The sequence below is a fragment of the Saimiri boliviensis genome, chromosome 1 (assembly GCF_048565385.1).
Source record: "Saimiri boliviensis isolate mSaiBol1 chromosome 1, mSaiBol1.pri, whole genome shotgun sequence".
NCBI classification, from domain to species: domain Eukaryota; kingdom Metazoa; phylum Chordata; class Mammalia; order Primates; family Cebidae; genus Saimiri; species Saimiri boliviensis.
Genome location: NC_133449.1, coordinates 225589724 through 225607851, shown reverse-complemented (window position 1 = coordinate 225607851; position 18128 = coordinate 225589724). Strand labels below are relative to the sequence as shown.

Sequence of the window (18128 nt, the reverse complement as noted above, 5' to 3'; positions counted from 1 at the left end):
GAACTGGATCAAGCCATCATCAAATAAAAGGAGTATATAGAAATTAGCCTTAGAAAGTCTTGAAGGGATGAAGAAGTTACATAAATAGGTGGCTCAGCCAACCAGTGCACCCATTTATTGGCATTACCACCCCTGCCTCAGTCAACGTTTGTGACACATTTACTAAGGAAGAAAATATTTGTTCCTGTTTTATAGGTGATTGTACCAGAATTAGACAGAAGTGGACTGCCATGGTATTACAGTCCCATTCAAGAGTGGCCCCCAAGCAGAGAAGGGAAACAAAATCCTTTCAGTGGGAAAATGTTCAAGCCATTTCTGGTATTCCTTTTTGCTGAAAGATAATATAAGCCAATATATGAACATACACTGCTTTATAGGTAGTGGTGGCTATGAATAGGTAAAGATAGGGACCAGATAGCCCCTGAATCTTGGAAATTGGTATAGGAATAGACCTCTCAGAAGTGATTCATGGGAATCTCACCAAAGTAAACTCACTGCAAAGGAGGCTGTTAATAACCAGGTATTAACAGATAGGATAGAATGGTCCATTATGTTCAGATTTTTTAGCTTTCCCCCCTATCTAGTGCCTGATGAATGATTTATCAACAAAGAGGCCATGGTGGCAAGAATGGAGATTATTCTGGGTTCAACAGCCTGGACTTTCTCTTACCAATCCTAGCCTGACTATTATCACTGTGAATTTAAGTCTGTTAACAGTGGAGGGAAATACTGAGCTGTTTTTAAAGAACTATTATGGAGGGGGAAGCAACTCATCCTCACTGGAATGGATAATTGGGTTGTATCCAGTTTCCATACTTCCTTAGATTTCCTTGGCCCTTCCCATCCTATTGTTTGCTCATTTGGAATGCTGTGGTCTGGTCATCACTACCATTGTCTTATCTCAACTCCTGCATGCATTCCATCCTTCCCTGGATGAAGGCAAAGAGGAAGCCTACTTTTCCCACCATGTTCAAACTAAATTGAAGTAACCTGCTGCTTTGGAGCATGCTATCTGGCTTGCCAGTGACTGCCCAGAGTCACTAAGTAGCAGAACCCCGAAGTGTGGGGGAGTTAATGCCTCAAATGGTGAATTTTTACGAGTAAGAAAGAGATAGGGAAATAGAAAGAAGCCACGGTATAATGAGTGCATATTTATTTGCATAATATTGGTGGGAGCATGTTGTTGATGCTATTCGTTGTTGTTTAGAAGCTGAAGTATATATAGAAGAATATACATCTACGTTGAGTAGGCAGAAGGAAGGCTTGCTTTGGCTATGGTGGGTTGGCAGTCAATATTGATTTTAATCATCTGTGTTGTCTTCCTGTATGTTGAACACTAGAAAAACTTTTTTAAAGGTACATTTCTAAGACTTTCTTGCCATGATGTTTTGCTATATAATTTAGGTTCCACTGAAAGGAGTCAAAAGATGCAAGTGTGGAGACAGTAATTTTTCTGATTCTTTGACTGTTTCTGTTGGGAAGGACCATTTGGACACATTGAGGTTTTTGTGCACTGCTGCAGTTTCTAGCCACTAATTGTCATGAATATTGAGAGCCAGCTGCAGTTGGTGGCAGTGGTTTTCTCCTTGTATCACAGCTGTAGCAGTGTCCCTAGCAATCGCCATATAGGAGGAACTCAAAAAACGCTGACCGAATTGAACTGGATTTCATAGAAGTTGGAAAGAAGAACAAAACAAAATTTATGCTGTAGTTCATAAATGCCAGAGTGGACATCATTTGCACCTGATAACTGTATTAATCACATTTTGAGCCTTCCTTATTGGTGTATTTCGTTGTTTGTTTTTAACTACATATCGATGCTGAGAGAGTAAAACAGGCTGTGTGCTCCCTCAGGGTTCAGAAGGGGCTTTCCTCCTCTCCTGCAGGGCATATAAGTCTCCCTTCTTCTGGAGAGGTCGGGGCTGAGTGCTGGCAGCTGGTGCTTCTGACAAGGCATCAAATCTGTGCTGATTCAGCACACAAGCCACTCCCTGACACTGACAGGGACTACTTAAAGTCTTTCTATCTCTTTCTCATCCACTCTTCTGTTCATGTGGCCCCTTGTTCTCTCACTCAGTGCATCATTTTTCTAGTCCTGGAGAGCAGTAAATTCCCTCTGCAGTCATGCATCTGGATCTCTTCACCTGCTGTCAGACTGGAAGGCTGATGAAGAAGTGAATATCTTAGCTTTCCTTCATAGGCACTGAATGGGTGACTTGTATCTACCCTTAAGAACTTAGGAGAGAAAGCCCTCAAGATGTGAGTGAACAAAATGATTGGTATTTCATAGAAAAGACACAAACTATAATTCAAAATATTATCCTACCACAATGTGAATTGCTGTATTGTTTGTTCTTTTCAAGTTGGCAAAAAATAATTTGAGAACTGCTAAAATGTGTAACCTCACTTAACCAAATCCATTAGAAATATTTCAGTCAAAGCTGGTCTGAAATATTGGTCTGTGTTAAAATTGTGGGCCTTCACAGGTTCCACTAAAACAGGTTACACTCATTTCTACTTAACAACTGTTTATTTAGAACGCTAGGGACAAGTCGCAGTCTTGGAAATTTATCTTAACGACTCCAATTTCTTTACATATTTACCAAGACTAACTCATATTAAATCACCCAATAAAACCTGAACAAGCATCAATAACATTTTCTCCTTACACAATTTGCTTTCTATTGAAGCCTACATGAAGAGGAGAAGCTCAATTATCTTAAGATAAAAATGTTAGATTAGGTGAAACTCTGCATATTTGCTAGCCATCTGGTTCAGTCGCAAACTCCCCAGGAATCCTGAACATATTTGCAACTGAAAAGAATCTGAACTTGAATGACTTTTAAATTGGGACATAAAATGTGGTGACTCAGACTAGGCACAGATACTTATAAAGGGCCAATGAATAGATTTATTTTGAGTCTTGTGCACTTTAGTATTCTTTTCTTCAGATATAACTAAAAGGATGCAAATATTTGTTAATAATTGAATAAAAACTCTTTATCCCACCTGTAAAATGTATTTTAAATTCATCCAAAGAGCCTTCTGTTACAAGTTTAGCCAGAAAGAAGCAAAAACAAAAACAAAATAAAAAACAAAAATTGGATTGTGTATAATCCTTCTCATTTGCCAGTTTGCAGGGAAATAGTAGTTAAGTTCCTTATGCAAAGGAAACTTTTATAAAGGAAACTCAAGGTGTTTTATGATTAGTCTGGAGACGACAAAATAACAAACCTAATTTTTGTTTGTGGAATTATTTTCACAATCACATAAGAAACACCTCTTCAGCTATCAAGCTGCAGCCTGATGGAAAGTCTACAGTGAGTAGTGTAAATGGGAGCACACGCTGCTGAAACTCTGAAGGAAGCAGAGAACTGTGTACAATATTTGATCTCAAGAAACTTGTGGTGTTTCTGTCAAAGGTGTTTGAACCAGAACAACTCCATCTTGAATAAGAGCTGGATAAAATAAGGCTGAGACCTACTGGGCTGCATTCCCAGATGGTTAGGCATTCTTAGTCACAAAATGAGATAGGAGCTCAGCACAAGATACAGGTCACAAAGACTTGTATCCTTGCTGATAAACAGTTTGCAGTAAAGAAGCTGGTCAAAACTTACCAGAACCAAGACGGCAAGGAGACTGATCTCTGGTTGTCCTCAGGGCTACACTTTCACCATTGCCATGACAGTTTACGGATGCCATGGCAACATCAGGAAGTTACTCCATATGGTCTAAAAAGGGGAGGCATGAATAATCCACCCTTTGTTTAGCATGTAATCAAGAAATAACCATAAAAATGGGTAACCAGTAGCCTCTGGTCTGCTCTGCTATGCCTGTGGAGTAGCCATTCTTTTATTCCTTTACTTGCTTTCACTTTACTGTATGGATTCATCTCAAATTCTTTCTTGTGAGAGAGCCAAGAACCCTCTTTTGGGGTCTGGATCAGGACCCCTTTTCAGTAATATTTCTATGTCACAGATGTCATGTATCAAAATGCAAGTCACCAAGTCCTATGTCAGAATACTATTGATCTTCAGTTTATAGTAGTATGTCCGGCAATCACCAATTTTAGATCTTATTAAAATCACTAGTAATAGCCTTCCCTTCACCTCATTAATTACCCAAACTGCAATTACCTTCACTAAGGAACTGCAGACTATACCAAGACAGGCCTCATGCTGTGTTCCAGGATTATCATTTAAAGATAATTCAAACTTTTCAAGCACGTAATTGACAGTGAACAACTTTAAAATATTGACTCTAATTTTGAATCCTAGAGGGAGGATCTTAGATCAATGAAGAAAAGCTTCACTTGCAAGAGGATTTGCTAAGCTAAGAAGAAAATATTTTCAGTTCAGATGTTACTGGTCTTGTATATTAAAAAGTTTAATCTATCCAATGCAGAAAATTTCCAAAGGAGTATGTGTAACTTGAAATTTACATTATGTTTTGTTTTGCAACTCAATAAATGTTTGTAAATTTACCATGGCTTAAATTTTGACCATTGGGCAGGAACTATTTAAGTTGATCACCTTATTGAGGAAGGAATGCCTTGCTCTGTGCAGAGCATGGTATATGGTAGACTTAATGATATTTATTATAAGCTTCCAGGCTTGGGCAAAATTGCAATCTTATGGCCGGGCGCGGTGGCTCAAGCCTGTAATCCCAGCACTTTGGGAGGCCGAGGCGGGTGGATCACGAGGTCAAGAGATCGAGACCATCCTGGTCAACATGGTGAAACCCCGTCTCTACTAAAAATACAAAAATTAGCTGGGCATGGTGGCGCGTGCCTGTAATTCCAGTTACTCAGGACGCTGAGGCAGGAGAATTGCCTGAACCCAGGAGGCGGAGGTTGCGGTGAGCCGAGATCGTGCCATTGCACTCCAGCCTGGGTAACAAGAGCGAAACTCCATCTCAAAAAAAAAAAAAAAAAAAAAAAAAAAAAATTGCAATCTTATATGCTGTGTACAAAATTGCATCTGATCTGTTGTAACTGCAAAGGAAATCACAAATAATGAAAGTGATAATGATGAAGAAGATGATAATAATGATTGATGATTGCTGATGAAATTAACATTATCAAACACTATGTGCCAAGCACTCTTAGAAGCATTTACACACACTAATGAGTTTAATCAGCAAATAATCTTAACCAATGAAGTAAACGCTGAGATGAGCTAGTTTCTCTCTGAATCTCTGGCACTGGTAAAAGCATTGCTAATAAATAAGAGATTAGGGTTAGCTAAAATATCTAGGCACTTACCGGAGAAGCTCAACCTTGATGGAGCCCATAGTGGGTGGCTGGTTTAGGAAGGAGCATGCCCATCCGGCTCTGGTGACATTAAGGCCAGGGATTAACTGTGGCCACCTCATAGCAGATGTAATAAAGCTCCACTGGGGTGTATCATAGCCTCTTTAGTTCCCTTCTATCTAATCATTCACTTTATAATAAAAAACTCAGGCAGTTCTCTAGAAAAGTACTATTTCTTTGGGATGCAGGAAAATGTGTGTTGTGTGTTTTGAGTTGTCACAATGATTGGAATTTGGTTATCACTGGCAATGAGCAACCAGAGGAGTGAGAGATGTTAAAGTGTCCTGGAAGCTAAGATAGTCTCATATGGTAAATAATCATTTTATCCAAAATGTTCATGGCTCTCCTTTGAGAAACAGTGACAATGATTCAGGATCTAGGTTGACTTTTACAGTGGCAGAACTGGAATAGAAAATGATATAGTAAGAAAAAAATGATAGTCAAGTCTGGAATATTTCCCCCAATTTTTAAAAAAATTGTTAGGCTGCAATGAGAATGTACTAGTATTTCAGTACATTTATTTGTTAAATAATTGTTGTAGAATACATCTTTGCTGTGAAAGTTTTAGAAGTACGAGGGAAATGTATTTGATGAATATATTGAATGAATTTCCTGCCAGGAATATTATTATTATTTTAATACGGAGTCTTACTCTGTCACCCAGGTTGGACTGCAGTGGTACAATATCGGCTTACTGCAACCTCCACCTCTTGGGTTCAAGTGTTTCTCATTCCTCAGCCTCCTGAGTAGCTAGGATTATAGGCATGCACCACCATGCCCAGCTGAAATTTTGTATTTTTAGTGAAGATGGTGTTTCGACATATTGCCCAGACTGGTCTTGAATGCCTGAGCTCAGGTTACCTGCCCGCTGTGGCCTCCCAATGTACTAGAATTATAGGTGTGAACTACCACACCTGGCCTTCAGGCACATTAATTGATTGTGCATAGTACAGATCATACAGACGACACATATTTTAAAATTGCTATTTTGATTATTTGCATTAGAATGGAGTCTTTCAGAGCCTCAAATCTATTGTGTATACTTGTAAATTCTGGAGTTCTTTAAGGCTTCTGTACGTAAAACACCATTAAATATTTACCTCTCTTTAAATAATGAAAGAAATAAGCTTTAAGTATATTTTCAGTGTTCTATTTATCTTTGCATTATTCCAAACAAAATTGGAGGGAATTTATTTATATTACATGTCAAAACTGTCTTGTGAAGTGATACTTTAGCTGATATTACAGAAAACGATAAGCCAAAGTATGACTCTTTGGTATGCTAAGTACTTTGAACTAAAGGAGATTAGAAGGCCACAGAAGCAGCCTCAGAAGCAAAGTCTCTCTCTGACCTCCTGCCCTCCTGTCTCCTGCCCCTCTTTCTCACTTGAAGTGAGTCATAGAAACTGGAATTTGTCTTCCTCTTCCCTAAAGCAAATCATAAAACCTCTAAAGGTCACTCTGTTTGCCTTCTTCCTCAACGTTCTCATTCCAGCAGGGTCTTGCCCCATACCCAGGAGGAAGGAAAGCCTCACAGCCAGAAAAATCTGCACAGACCGGCCTTGTGGGTTTCCAGCCTTGATCCATTACCATTAGATTATACCCTCTGTCCAATCACATTTCTATACGGTTATCCTTTCTTTAACAAACCTAAGCATATAATAAGTTTACCCTGGGTCTTTGGATCTTCATTTCTGAAAGCTCCTATGTCACATAAAACTTTAGTTAAAAAATGTGTTATGCTATTCCCTTGTTGTCTTTTGTTATAAGAGTGTCAGCTGTGATCCTTACAATGGGCAAGGAAAGCTATTACACCTTTCCGCCCTTACAGTAAAACGATGTAGGCATTTCTGTAAACCAGCTGTCATAGAGGAAGCTTTTCTCAGTGGACTTTCTACAGCATTAGGCTACAGTCTCTAGGCACTGTTAGGCCACTTACCTGCCCAAGAGTTTTCAAGTTTCCAAAGTACATCCTGAACAGTGCCCTCCCTACCAAAACATCAAAACCCTAATGTCTGAAATTTCTTCTCTGACCCTTAGAATGAAGTCAGCTCTCAATGAATTTGTCATGTTTCATCAGATTTCTTTATCATTTTGGTGACAACTAACTGTTGTTATATTATTAGTGCACTTTCCTAACTAATATTTATCCTTTTTAATTTGGTAAGATACTTGCTTATTATCCTTTTCTTTAGAATTAATCTTCCCAGTGGAGAAGTTACAAAATAAAGCTCTATTTCTTTTGCACAGGAGTATGCTTGCCGGAAACCTCTGTGTCTTTGGCTATATGACTTTTCTTTTTTCTTTTTTTTTTTTTTTTTTTTGAGATAGAGTTTCGCTCTTGTTACCCAGGCTGGAGTGCAACGGCGCGATCTCGGCTCACCGCAACGTCCGCCTCCTGGGTTCAGGCAATTCTCCTGCCTCAGCCTCCTGAGTAGCTGGGATTGCAGGCACGCACAACCATGCCCAGCTAATTTTTTGTATTTTTAGTAGAGACGGGGTTTCACCTTGTTGACCAGGATGGTCTCGATCTCTTGACCTCGTGATCCACCCACCTTGGCCTCCCAAAGTGCTGGGATTACAGGCTTGAGCCACCGTGCCCGGCGCTACATGACTTTGCTTACTCTAAAACTAGGGTAGGAGGGGCAGGCCGTAGTCCCCTGGTACCAATGCTGGACCTTAACCTGTGCCTCTGTGTTCTCTGGGAGAGCCACAGAATTAAAAAAGCCAGAGCATGACTGAAGGAGTTAGGCTATCTCTCCTTAGTGGGATCATCCAACATTTAAGAAAGTTTATTATCAAATTTTCTGTTCGTATCTCCCTCCTGTATCAGTGTGAGTTATAGCAGACTCCAGTAACTTATACCATACCCACAGGTCAGTTTAATTAAACATTCGCTATGTTAATTAATCAATCCTGGAAAATATAAAATGTATAAAACTATGTCTTTAAGAAAACTGTAAGTGATATTCCTAAAACTCTAGGTATGATGGTCTAATTTTGATTAAAAACTATGATTTATTCAAATATATAATGGCAAATATATTGTAAACAAAATTTGTGTCTTCTTCCCCCCTGGGTATTTGGATTATGAACTATAAGTAATTTTAATTTTCTTTTTGTGCTTATCTGAATTTTTCAATTTTTAAAATAAGCATGTATCCAGTTATAAGAAAAGACTAATTTTCTTTTAAAAAATTTTTAAATTTTATTATTTATTTACTACTATTATATTTTTCAATGGATGAGGGATCTCTACATTCTCCAGGCTGGCCTTGAAAGCTCCCTCGCCTTCTCAAGAACCAGGACAATTGACCTGAGCCACTGAGGCTCAAGAAAATACTAATTTTCAAACTACATTGATAGAGCTATGCTAGCCCTTGAAGTGAGGTTGAAGGATTATTAAAATAACATTATATAGTCTATGCTTTTAAAAACTTACAATTTGGTTTATTGACCAAAGATATATGCAAACAAAAATTTAAATCTTATATATTAAATTTTTAAATAGTAAAAAAAAAAAAAACGTTTTGAGGTAGCATGTAATAAATAATAATGTTTTATATCTTTAAATAATCTTATTTAATTATTACAAAATAACCTTATGGTTTATTTTGATCCTCTTTGGTAAGGTGAGAAAACTGAGAAGCTACTTGTAAATCTATATATAGATTACAACATAATAACAGCTAATATTTAGCTAATATTTGCAAAGTGCCTATGATGTGCCAGGAACAATTCCATGGTATTCCATGAGGTTAAGGATGGTGCATCGGTTAAGAAGGCAATTCCCTGAAGCTTCTGACTGACTTAAGTGTTCACTTTGCTATTAAAGGAAGTCGTGTGAGCTTAGGCAAATCATTTATCCTGACTGAGTCTTCATTTCTTCATTTTGAAAACTAAAGCAATAATATCTGTCTTACAGGGTATTAAGTGGAGTAAACAAATTGTTTACATAAAATACTTAGCACATATGTGATACTGAGTTAGCTATTACCATAATATATTAACTCATTCAAATTTTATAACAGCATTAGGCAAGCATTAATGATATCATTAATATTAATATGGCTACTTTTAGATGGAGAAATCAAGGCCAAGAAATGTTAAATGATTGACTCAGAAAAGGTAGGTGGCCTGGCTAGATTTGAACTATGATACTCTAGTGTCTATGCTTGGAACCACTCTATTGAACTGTTTCATCCAATTATAAACAGCCTAATATCTTTAATATTATGAATAAGTTTCTGATAAGTAATAAGTAATGCATGTCTTCATGATGCCATAAAATAAATATGCTTTTGGAAAACAATAGTGATTATCTATGTTAACATATACTATTAGAGTTTTAAGAAGTAAACAGTTGTCTCTGGTATTTGGTAAACTGATTTGATCAAATAATATATCCTTACTGAGGACAAGGGCAGAATCCTCTTTCATCCCTCCTCCTTCTACTCTCTCTCTCTCTCTCTCTCTCTCTCTCTCTTTCTCTCTCTCTCTCTGTGCCTTCCTCTTTATTCCACACTCTAACTCAATCTTCTACCTAGCTAGCATTGCATTGCTTTTGTTTTTTGTTTGAGGGTCTGTGTTGGTAATGCAAAGCTCACAGTGAATCCAAATCTTTTTCTCTGAGATATAATTGAAATCTCAGAAGTCACTGACTTCAATGTGGAGTTCAAATTCTTATCCCCAAATATTTTACATGATTATTGTCATACCCCTTATATTTCAGTACTTTAGATGGCAAAGTGTTTGATATAAATGGTTTAAAATAGGTTTTATTAAAGGAGTAACAATAATAGGGTAGGCATGTAATTTATTAGATATATATTTGTTAATGTAATGGGAACTATCACTAGAAAAGAGAGCAAATCAAAGCAATTAAATATTTATACTGGAAAAATATTCTAAGTTCAATAAAATTTAAACCAATTATAGAGCTTTTAAATTATTTTAAATTGTGAGTCATAAATATCAACCTAAATATATATCTGTGGAATGGCTTTGTTTCTTGCCCCTAAATACTTTAATCACCCCTGGCTGTACTTTAGACTCAATGGGGCGTGGGGGTTAAAAATCCTCATGTCCATGTTACACCCTTGACCATAATCTTTTTTTTTTTTTCACTGTTCAAAGTGTATTGGGGATTTTAGTTGGTATAACACTTGGATAGTTGGTTTGCACTGTTTATATGTAGATCTTTTTACATTGTATGGTAATGTACACTACTGATATATATAGTTCACAGAATAAGATCCTTTGGAACAAGACATGCGATATTGAATCTATATGACCATAATCTTTTTTCTGTAGCTTCCCAAGTAATTCCAATATGCTGAGTACAATTGCTTTAACAGATTACTGAATGTTCATGTACACCGAACTGAAAGTTTGACTTTTCAAAAGCATTCTATTAGAATAGCAGAATTTGCTTCTCAGCCACTTGAAGTTTGGCTCTCATCACAGGAGCAAGCGTCTTCCCATTGAGAAAGGATGTTCAATTTGGCAGAACTCTGAGCACAGGAAGAACCACAAGGAACATTATTTATCTTTTCCTAGGGTTTGAAGCAATTATCACAAATGAATATGTTTATTTATTAGAATAATAAATGGTTTCATTTTTAGATTCACATGCAAGAATCTCAGCATTTTTAAAGACAGACCTTTTATAGTCTCTAAAATCTCTAACTCACTTGTTTTTTGTCTTTCTCTGCTCTATACATATATATGATTTTTGGCAGGCAGAATTTTCATTGATATTGATTAAAATCCCAGATATTTTCAACAGATGAAAAGCTGACAACTGGGCCCCTTGCTTTGAAAGAAAAATAAAGGGATACAATATTCTTAGAAGTCTATTTCTATCCAAGAATCTTACATTTGTTGTTAAGACCAATAGCTTCATTGTCAAGTAATAGAAAATTAGAGCTTTCTCTCCACCCTGGGGGTACTTTTCTGAATAAATGGAGCTCCGGTTGCTGTCAGACACCAATTAAATTAAAGAGCCATCTTTTAATAGCTGAGGCATGAAGCTATTATCTTCCTGAATATATCACCTACTGAGAAGCAAAGACTACAGAACCATCTTAAGACATGCCTCTAAATAAAAATGGAGGGCCCAAGAAATAGAGATAGAAAAGGAAATATCTTCTTCTTATACTTCTGGTGTCAGTTTCTTCTTAGTTCATTTCCTCCCTCATATTCCCCCAATAATCTTGTTTTTATTACTTCTTTTATGTATCTACCATCATAGACAGGGTCCACTCTGCTCACGATAGTCTTGTTCAAGTGCAGTCTTATTATAATATTAAGCTTTGTCACTATGTAGGAAAGTAAGAACATCACATCTTAACAGTTTACTTGTTTTATTTAAACATTATGAAACTCTGTAAGATCCTTCAATATAAGTATCAAGCAGGTTTTATATATGACCAGGCTATAATATACAAAAATTGCTGGCAAAGTGAGGATAACGTCCATCTGTGTAAGAACTAAAACACTAAAAGTAAATGATTTAATTTCATAGTATCCTTGGACTTTTTTCTTCTCCAAGGCAATTAATATATTGCAATTAGGTCTGGGAAAAAATTTAAGGTACATCTTTGTTTGAATGTCAATGACAAACTCATTTAGGTGTGTTTCCATTCAAGTCATTGGACCAGCAATGGACCCTTGCACCCAAGAATTCTTTTCTGTATATCAGAAAATTCAGAAACTATTTTTTATGTTGCAAATCTAGAGTAGGGATGGAAATATTGCACAATGTATTCTTTGTTATTGGGAGTGTAAAGTGCTAAAGAGAACTTAAATATATATGTAAAAAAAAAAGTTTTCTTTTAATTCAGCACCCATGATTAAGTCATAAAGCATTTCAAATATGTTGATCTAATCAACAACACCATAGATTTCTGGGATTGCTAAACTGGCTGGAAAAATAAATTATGCTTTGAGTCATATACAAAGAGAAAATAGCCAATATATTTTGGGATAATACCATAATTGATTTAGCAACACCATATATATGATCTTTTTTTCAGACTGCAAAAGTACTAGGAAATGAAAATCATATGTATTTACAATTTGAAGTCAAATATATCAGAACAAGAACGAATTAAATGCGTTTTTTTTTGGAAATAATATATTTACAGGGTTTGACACAAAGAAAAATAGCTAAGATTCTACATCTCAGAAGAATCAAAAGATAATGCAGTAACACAAAATTGACTTTTAATGTACCAGTTCATTGTATCTTACAGGAAACAAAAACATGGTTTTTTGGTAATACAGATTGATTCTTCTCCTCAAATTTATACTCAGTATCTATTAAATGTCTTCAAATATTGGTCTTTTTTAATCAGGTGGCTTAATGACTTTTGTATTTTTCATCTCTTTTATTGTACACCTGTTGCTGTTCTGGCAGTAGTGAGCTATGATACAGTTAACTTCTTAACCAAAGGATGGCAGTTATCCATTGATTTTCTTACTGCATTCTATTGTTAAAAACTGATAAGTGAGTCCCTTTCAATCCTCTCCTCCTTAGTGGTCAGCTACTCCATGAGACCACCATATTCTTTGGAGTACTAAAATCAAGAAACCCAGAATGGCTGCCAGCAACCAAATTGGAATCTCCTTTAAGTCTACTTCTAATTGCCAAAATAATAAGTGACTATATTATCGCATAAAATAACACTTTAACAGGTACCGGCCCCTTTCTATGAGAGAAAGTTTAAATTTACAAATGCCGTATTTGGCTAAAAATTACTGTGATACAATATGGCAGCAGTCATTTCAAGATGGCTTCCAGTGTTAATGTGACCAACTTATTTTCATTCTTATATTGTCTTTTTATTTGAATTGGTTTTTCTTTTTGTTTGGGGTTTCCAATGTAGATGTCTCAGTGAAATGTGCAGATATATTTTGTTCCTTATATGGTCACCAGTGTTAATTATGGACAAAATCATTAAAACAAGGGTTCCTAGCCCAGCCTCCCACCAAATCTTTTTGACACTCTTGGAATCCAAGTCTGAGGAGCAATTTCTGAATAAGCTAGTGTTGTACCAACTTTTTGTTAGGAATTGTATTAGAATAATCTTTCTTTTTCAGGCATACTCAGTGAGACATCTAGAGGAATAAAGTCAGAAATAGACATTTGGTGAAAAAACAGCAAAATGAGAACATTAAAAAGACTCATTCAAGTAGGAGTCTAAAGGGCATGGAAATTCTGATCCTCTGAGCAAAATCAGAAGATAAAAATTCTGCTCAGCAGTATTCATTGTGTTAAGATTTTTTGTTTTTTACACGAATGAAAAAATGATGTGTAAATTAATATAGATTTTAATCAGCTAACAGTCACTGCAGAGATTTTGATCAGCACCAATTCCTATACTAGTAAGTATTTAAAAGTTAAGAAATGCCACTACATTTAACATTATAAAGGTAGAGTTCTGGATATAACTGAAAATTGGATGTTTGCTTCAATAGAAATTTGTTCCCACTTGCATTTCCAACAAAATTATTGGAACATACATAATAATAGTTCAAGTATGGACTTCTTCCAATGAGCTAGCCCCCACATTTGAGGTGTTAATAGTTGTTATTTAGGAGATAGTCCCCTCTTTAAATAATGTATAACCTCATCCTAGACCATTTAAGTATCTTCTTTAATCTATTTATACCATGAGTGTTTGAGTTTAAATCTTATGAACTCTTTGGATTTATAGTTTTCTACAATTTGCATATCCAACCTAACTTAAAAATGTGCATGCATAACATTGTCATCTTTTAATAGTAAAGCATCTGAAAATTTCAGATCTGTTTTTGATGAAAGAAAGGATCTACTTTTATTTACAATATTTTGTCTGAATAATATATGATTATAGTTATGGTTTCATGGACTTCCAATTGTTCTATACCTTCCACACACGTAACTCTATATTTATAGAGTAAATTTATTAGAATTATTACAGAGCTTTAAATGCAACCACAATCCATTCAGGAAACAGATTTATTTACTCATGTTCATGGGAGGAAAATCTACATAAAAACATTCATGAAAGCATACCAACTATGTCATACTTGGATTGTTATAGTAAATCCCATTTATTAGAACTCATTGTGAAATAATGGGAAACCACGAAACGTAATTTGAGTACAAATATTGGTCCCTGTGGGGTCTCAGCAGTCATAAAAATATAGGAAAACAGAGCTTTATTTAAGATTGAAGCTGCTAATGTAGATAGTTGTGTTTTGAAGCTGGACTTAACCTTTTATTTAAAGCCCTGAAGATTTTAGTGTAAACTCTTTGATGACAGCTTCAGCATTTAATTGAAGCCTAATGATGACCAGCAAGGAAAGTGACATCATTAACCACATTTTCTATTTGGGATAAGGTTTAGAACTGCATTGTTGATTTTTTTTCCCCCAAACATAGGCACTAGTTGGGATTTCTAGTGTATGTACAAATAAGAATAATAAGAATTTTGAAAGTTGGGTCTTTGTTTCTGAATTAGGCATTTCTTTTATGATGTAATTGTTTTTCATATAATGTAAATAAGAAATATTAAATAAGTTTAAAGTTATTTTTATAGGACAATAACATTTCATAGGCTAACAGAAAGTCAAGCCGCTAAATTTTACAATTTTTCTGTCCAGCAGTTTATCTATATAACTGCCCTGAGTAGATGCTAAATGCTGCTTAGCAAATGGCCCTTAGAATTTAAATACAACTCAGTAAAGCTACTCAAAAGATAAAACAATTCTTCTCAGACATGTGTAATTTAATTATAGGAAGGCAGAAGTCTTTCATTGGTTAAATATTATCTGCTTATTTATGTCTCATACGTCATATAAATGAGATTATTAAGGAATTTTAACTGTGCTTGTTACTATGCATTGGAGTCCATATGAATGTTTTCTTTTTTGGTGAAAAAGGCAGGATTTTAAAGAGTAAAATATTCTGTCTATCGGAGACTTGAAATATTAACTTTTAGAAAGGTATAGATTGCTCCCTTGTGAAACGGAGTTTTGTATAAACTCAGTTTATGTAAAGAAGGCTGTATTTCAAATTTGTTCCTCTAATTTGTTTATTATAGTGCATTTCAAAATTGTACAAATGTGTAAAGTTTGTGCTTGTGGAAGCTGCTGCTCCGAGTAGCTTTACTTTCCTTAATTTAATCCTAGCAATTCTCAAGCTATTGCATGCCCCGTTCATGAAAGGATACTTTGTTGGGATGATACAGCTTAAACAGTTTGACTCTAAAGTCTCCTTACGTAGAGCTTCCCTTAAATTTATATTAATTTATGATATATATTTAATGATAGCTTTACAAAAAACAAATCAATGAATTGGTCTTTATGAAAATGACTCTTTACAGTAAGTAAAAAAGGGTTATCACAGTTTTGGTAACTTTCATGAGTTCATATTGGAAAAAAAAAAACCACCTTTCACATGTTCTTAATGACTTTAAAACTGACGCGCTCTAGCGGCACATTCAGTTGTATGCTCTGAAGCAGTAGACACCATACAGCTTATGCTTTTTATCTGGGAAACCCACGAAGCGCACTGCAGCCTCAGTAGGACTGCAGCGCCTTCGTGGCCTAGAGATAGGGTAGCGGACACTGCCATCAGCCAACCAGCCCGCATCACAGCGGTCATATCCAAGGAGTTTCCAGGCAGCAAACATCTGGCCCACTTTTGCAATCTGAGCACCATCATTGAGACAAGCTTGCACCGCTTCATCATAGGTCAGTTTGGTGGGGTGGATCAGATAGTAAAAACGGCCTGTAGAGAGAAGGAGACAGAGTCAGTGGGCTGGTCTGCAACTGAGCCACGCAGAAAGAGCCAAAACCGGAAGTGGTACCTCAATGAAATAGCCAAAAACGGAGGTGGTTTCACAGTGAAGGGGGAGATAGAGCAATGTTTGGAAAGTTTTTGTAACCTAGAAATGTCAGTTAAATGTAGTATCCCTAAGTCACTTCCATTAAGTTAATTTTTTCCCTTCTCCCTTAATATGTGTCCAGACATGCCCCTTTCACAGTTTTAAAAAGAAAAGGGAAATGGCAGATGCAGTTTCTGTTAGCTAATTAGTGACTAAAAGAGCCCTTCTGTGGCACTAGAGAAGACAGAATTCCATGTTAAAAGCAAGGGCGATTTAAATTCTAGCTGTAGCAAGACTGAACCCCAGCACAAGTTTCTGGAGAGGCAAAATTTGAATGTGAAAGGATCAAAACACATTCCTGACATAAAAGTCCATTTAAAAAAAATCAAAAGCCCTCAAGTCCTTTTCATTCCAGGTATCAATAAGACATTATTCTCATTCAAAGACTACGGTATGAAAATGCATAAAATACAGGAAGTCACTTGCTGAAGATAATACGTACTCAGAATGTAAACCTAGTCTATGTTGGTTCACTAGCAAAGGAGACAAATTTGTTTATTTTTTTCAGCTTCCATTGGTTTGAACTCTGGCACCTATTTCTTGATTTCACTAGAAAGACAAATTAGTCTCGACCACTTATTGAATAGTGTTAATTACTGAGATTCCTTCAATATGTGTTAAATATGTGTAAAATGTATACGGTATCACTTCAACTGACTGAAAGTGATACATACACACTGACCGAAGATTTTTCTCATGCATCTTAGTTTTAGGTAGAACCTAATCAGACTCTCTTGCCTGATTAGACATTGTAATACGATGTTCTACTGTCCCTCATTAGACATAGGTTACTGAAGTATAAATTAATGCTTGCCATTTCTTACTAGACTGAGATGACGTCATTTGGAGAAAGGGTAGTGGCCATTGGAACATTAACTGGAGATTATGTACAAGCATCTATACCAGAGTTCAGCAAACTCAGCTCATGAGTCAAAATTGGCCTCCTACCTGTTTTTGTAAATGAAGTTTTATTGGAATGCTGCCATCTCCATCTGGGTTAAGTATTTTCATGGCTGTTTTTTGTGCTACAACATACACATTTACAATGAGCATTTGCAGCAGACACCACATGGCCAGCTAAGCCAAAAATATTTACTATATGGCCCTGTACAGAAAAAGATTGTTGGCCGGGCATGGAGGCTTACGTCTGTAATTCCAGCACTTTGGAAAGCTGAGACAGCCTTACCATGTGAGGTCAGGAGTTGGAGACCAGCCTGGCCAACATAGTGAAACCCTGTCTTAGCTAGGTATGGTGGCACACACTTTAGTCCCAGCTACTCAGGAGGCTGAGGTGGAAGAGTCACTTGGGAACCTAGAAGGTGGAGATTGCAATGAGCCAAGATCGTGCCACCACCCTCCAGCCTGTGTGACAGACAGGGTGATACCTTGTCTCAAAAAAAAAAAAAAAAAAAAAAAAAAGTTGACCCTTGACCTCTAATCTCTTTCTATTTTTTCCAAAGCATATCACCAGGGACCTGAAATATAAATGATGGGGCCAGGGCTTTCTTCATGGATGTGTGACCTGTGATACCACACAGGGCCCCACATGTCTACATGTAGAAAGGTTCTGCATTTAGTTCAATGCTCTGCTGTCACCATCTTAAAATTTTAACATTTTTGAACAAGGAGCTCCACATTTTCTTTCCTTCTTCTTTTTTTCTTTTAGAGAGGGATTCTCACTATGTTGCCATGTCTGTTATCCAACTCTTGGCTCAAGCAATCCTCCTGCCTTGGCCTCCCACAGTGCTGGGATTACAGGCATGAGCCACTGCACACAACCCACATTTTCATTTCACACTGGGCCCCACAAATTATGTGGCTGACTCTGAAGGCAGCAAGAGAAGGGCTGAGAGGTGCATGAATATAATGAATCAGTCATC

At 36.4% G+C, this 18128-nt stretch overlaps 1 protein-coding gene across 1 annotated transcript in view; it reads right to left on the bottom strand.

Annotated features, from left to right (window-relative positions):
- Positions 1-14301: 14301 nt before the first annotated feature.
- HAPLN1 (hyaluronan and proteoglycan link protein 1) overlaps positions 14302-18128 on the bottom strand; it is an 82829-nt gene continuing 79002 nt past the window's right edge. Inside the window, exon 5 of the mRNA XM_003920783.4 lies at positions 14302-16091. Coding sequence (XP_003920832.1) covers positions 15802-16091 — 290 coding nt within the window. The 3' untranslated portion in view covers positions 14302-15801. The remainder of the gene's footprint in view (positions 16092-18128) is intronic.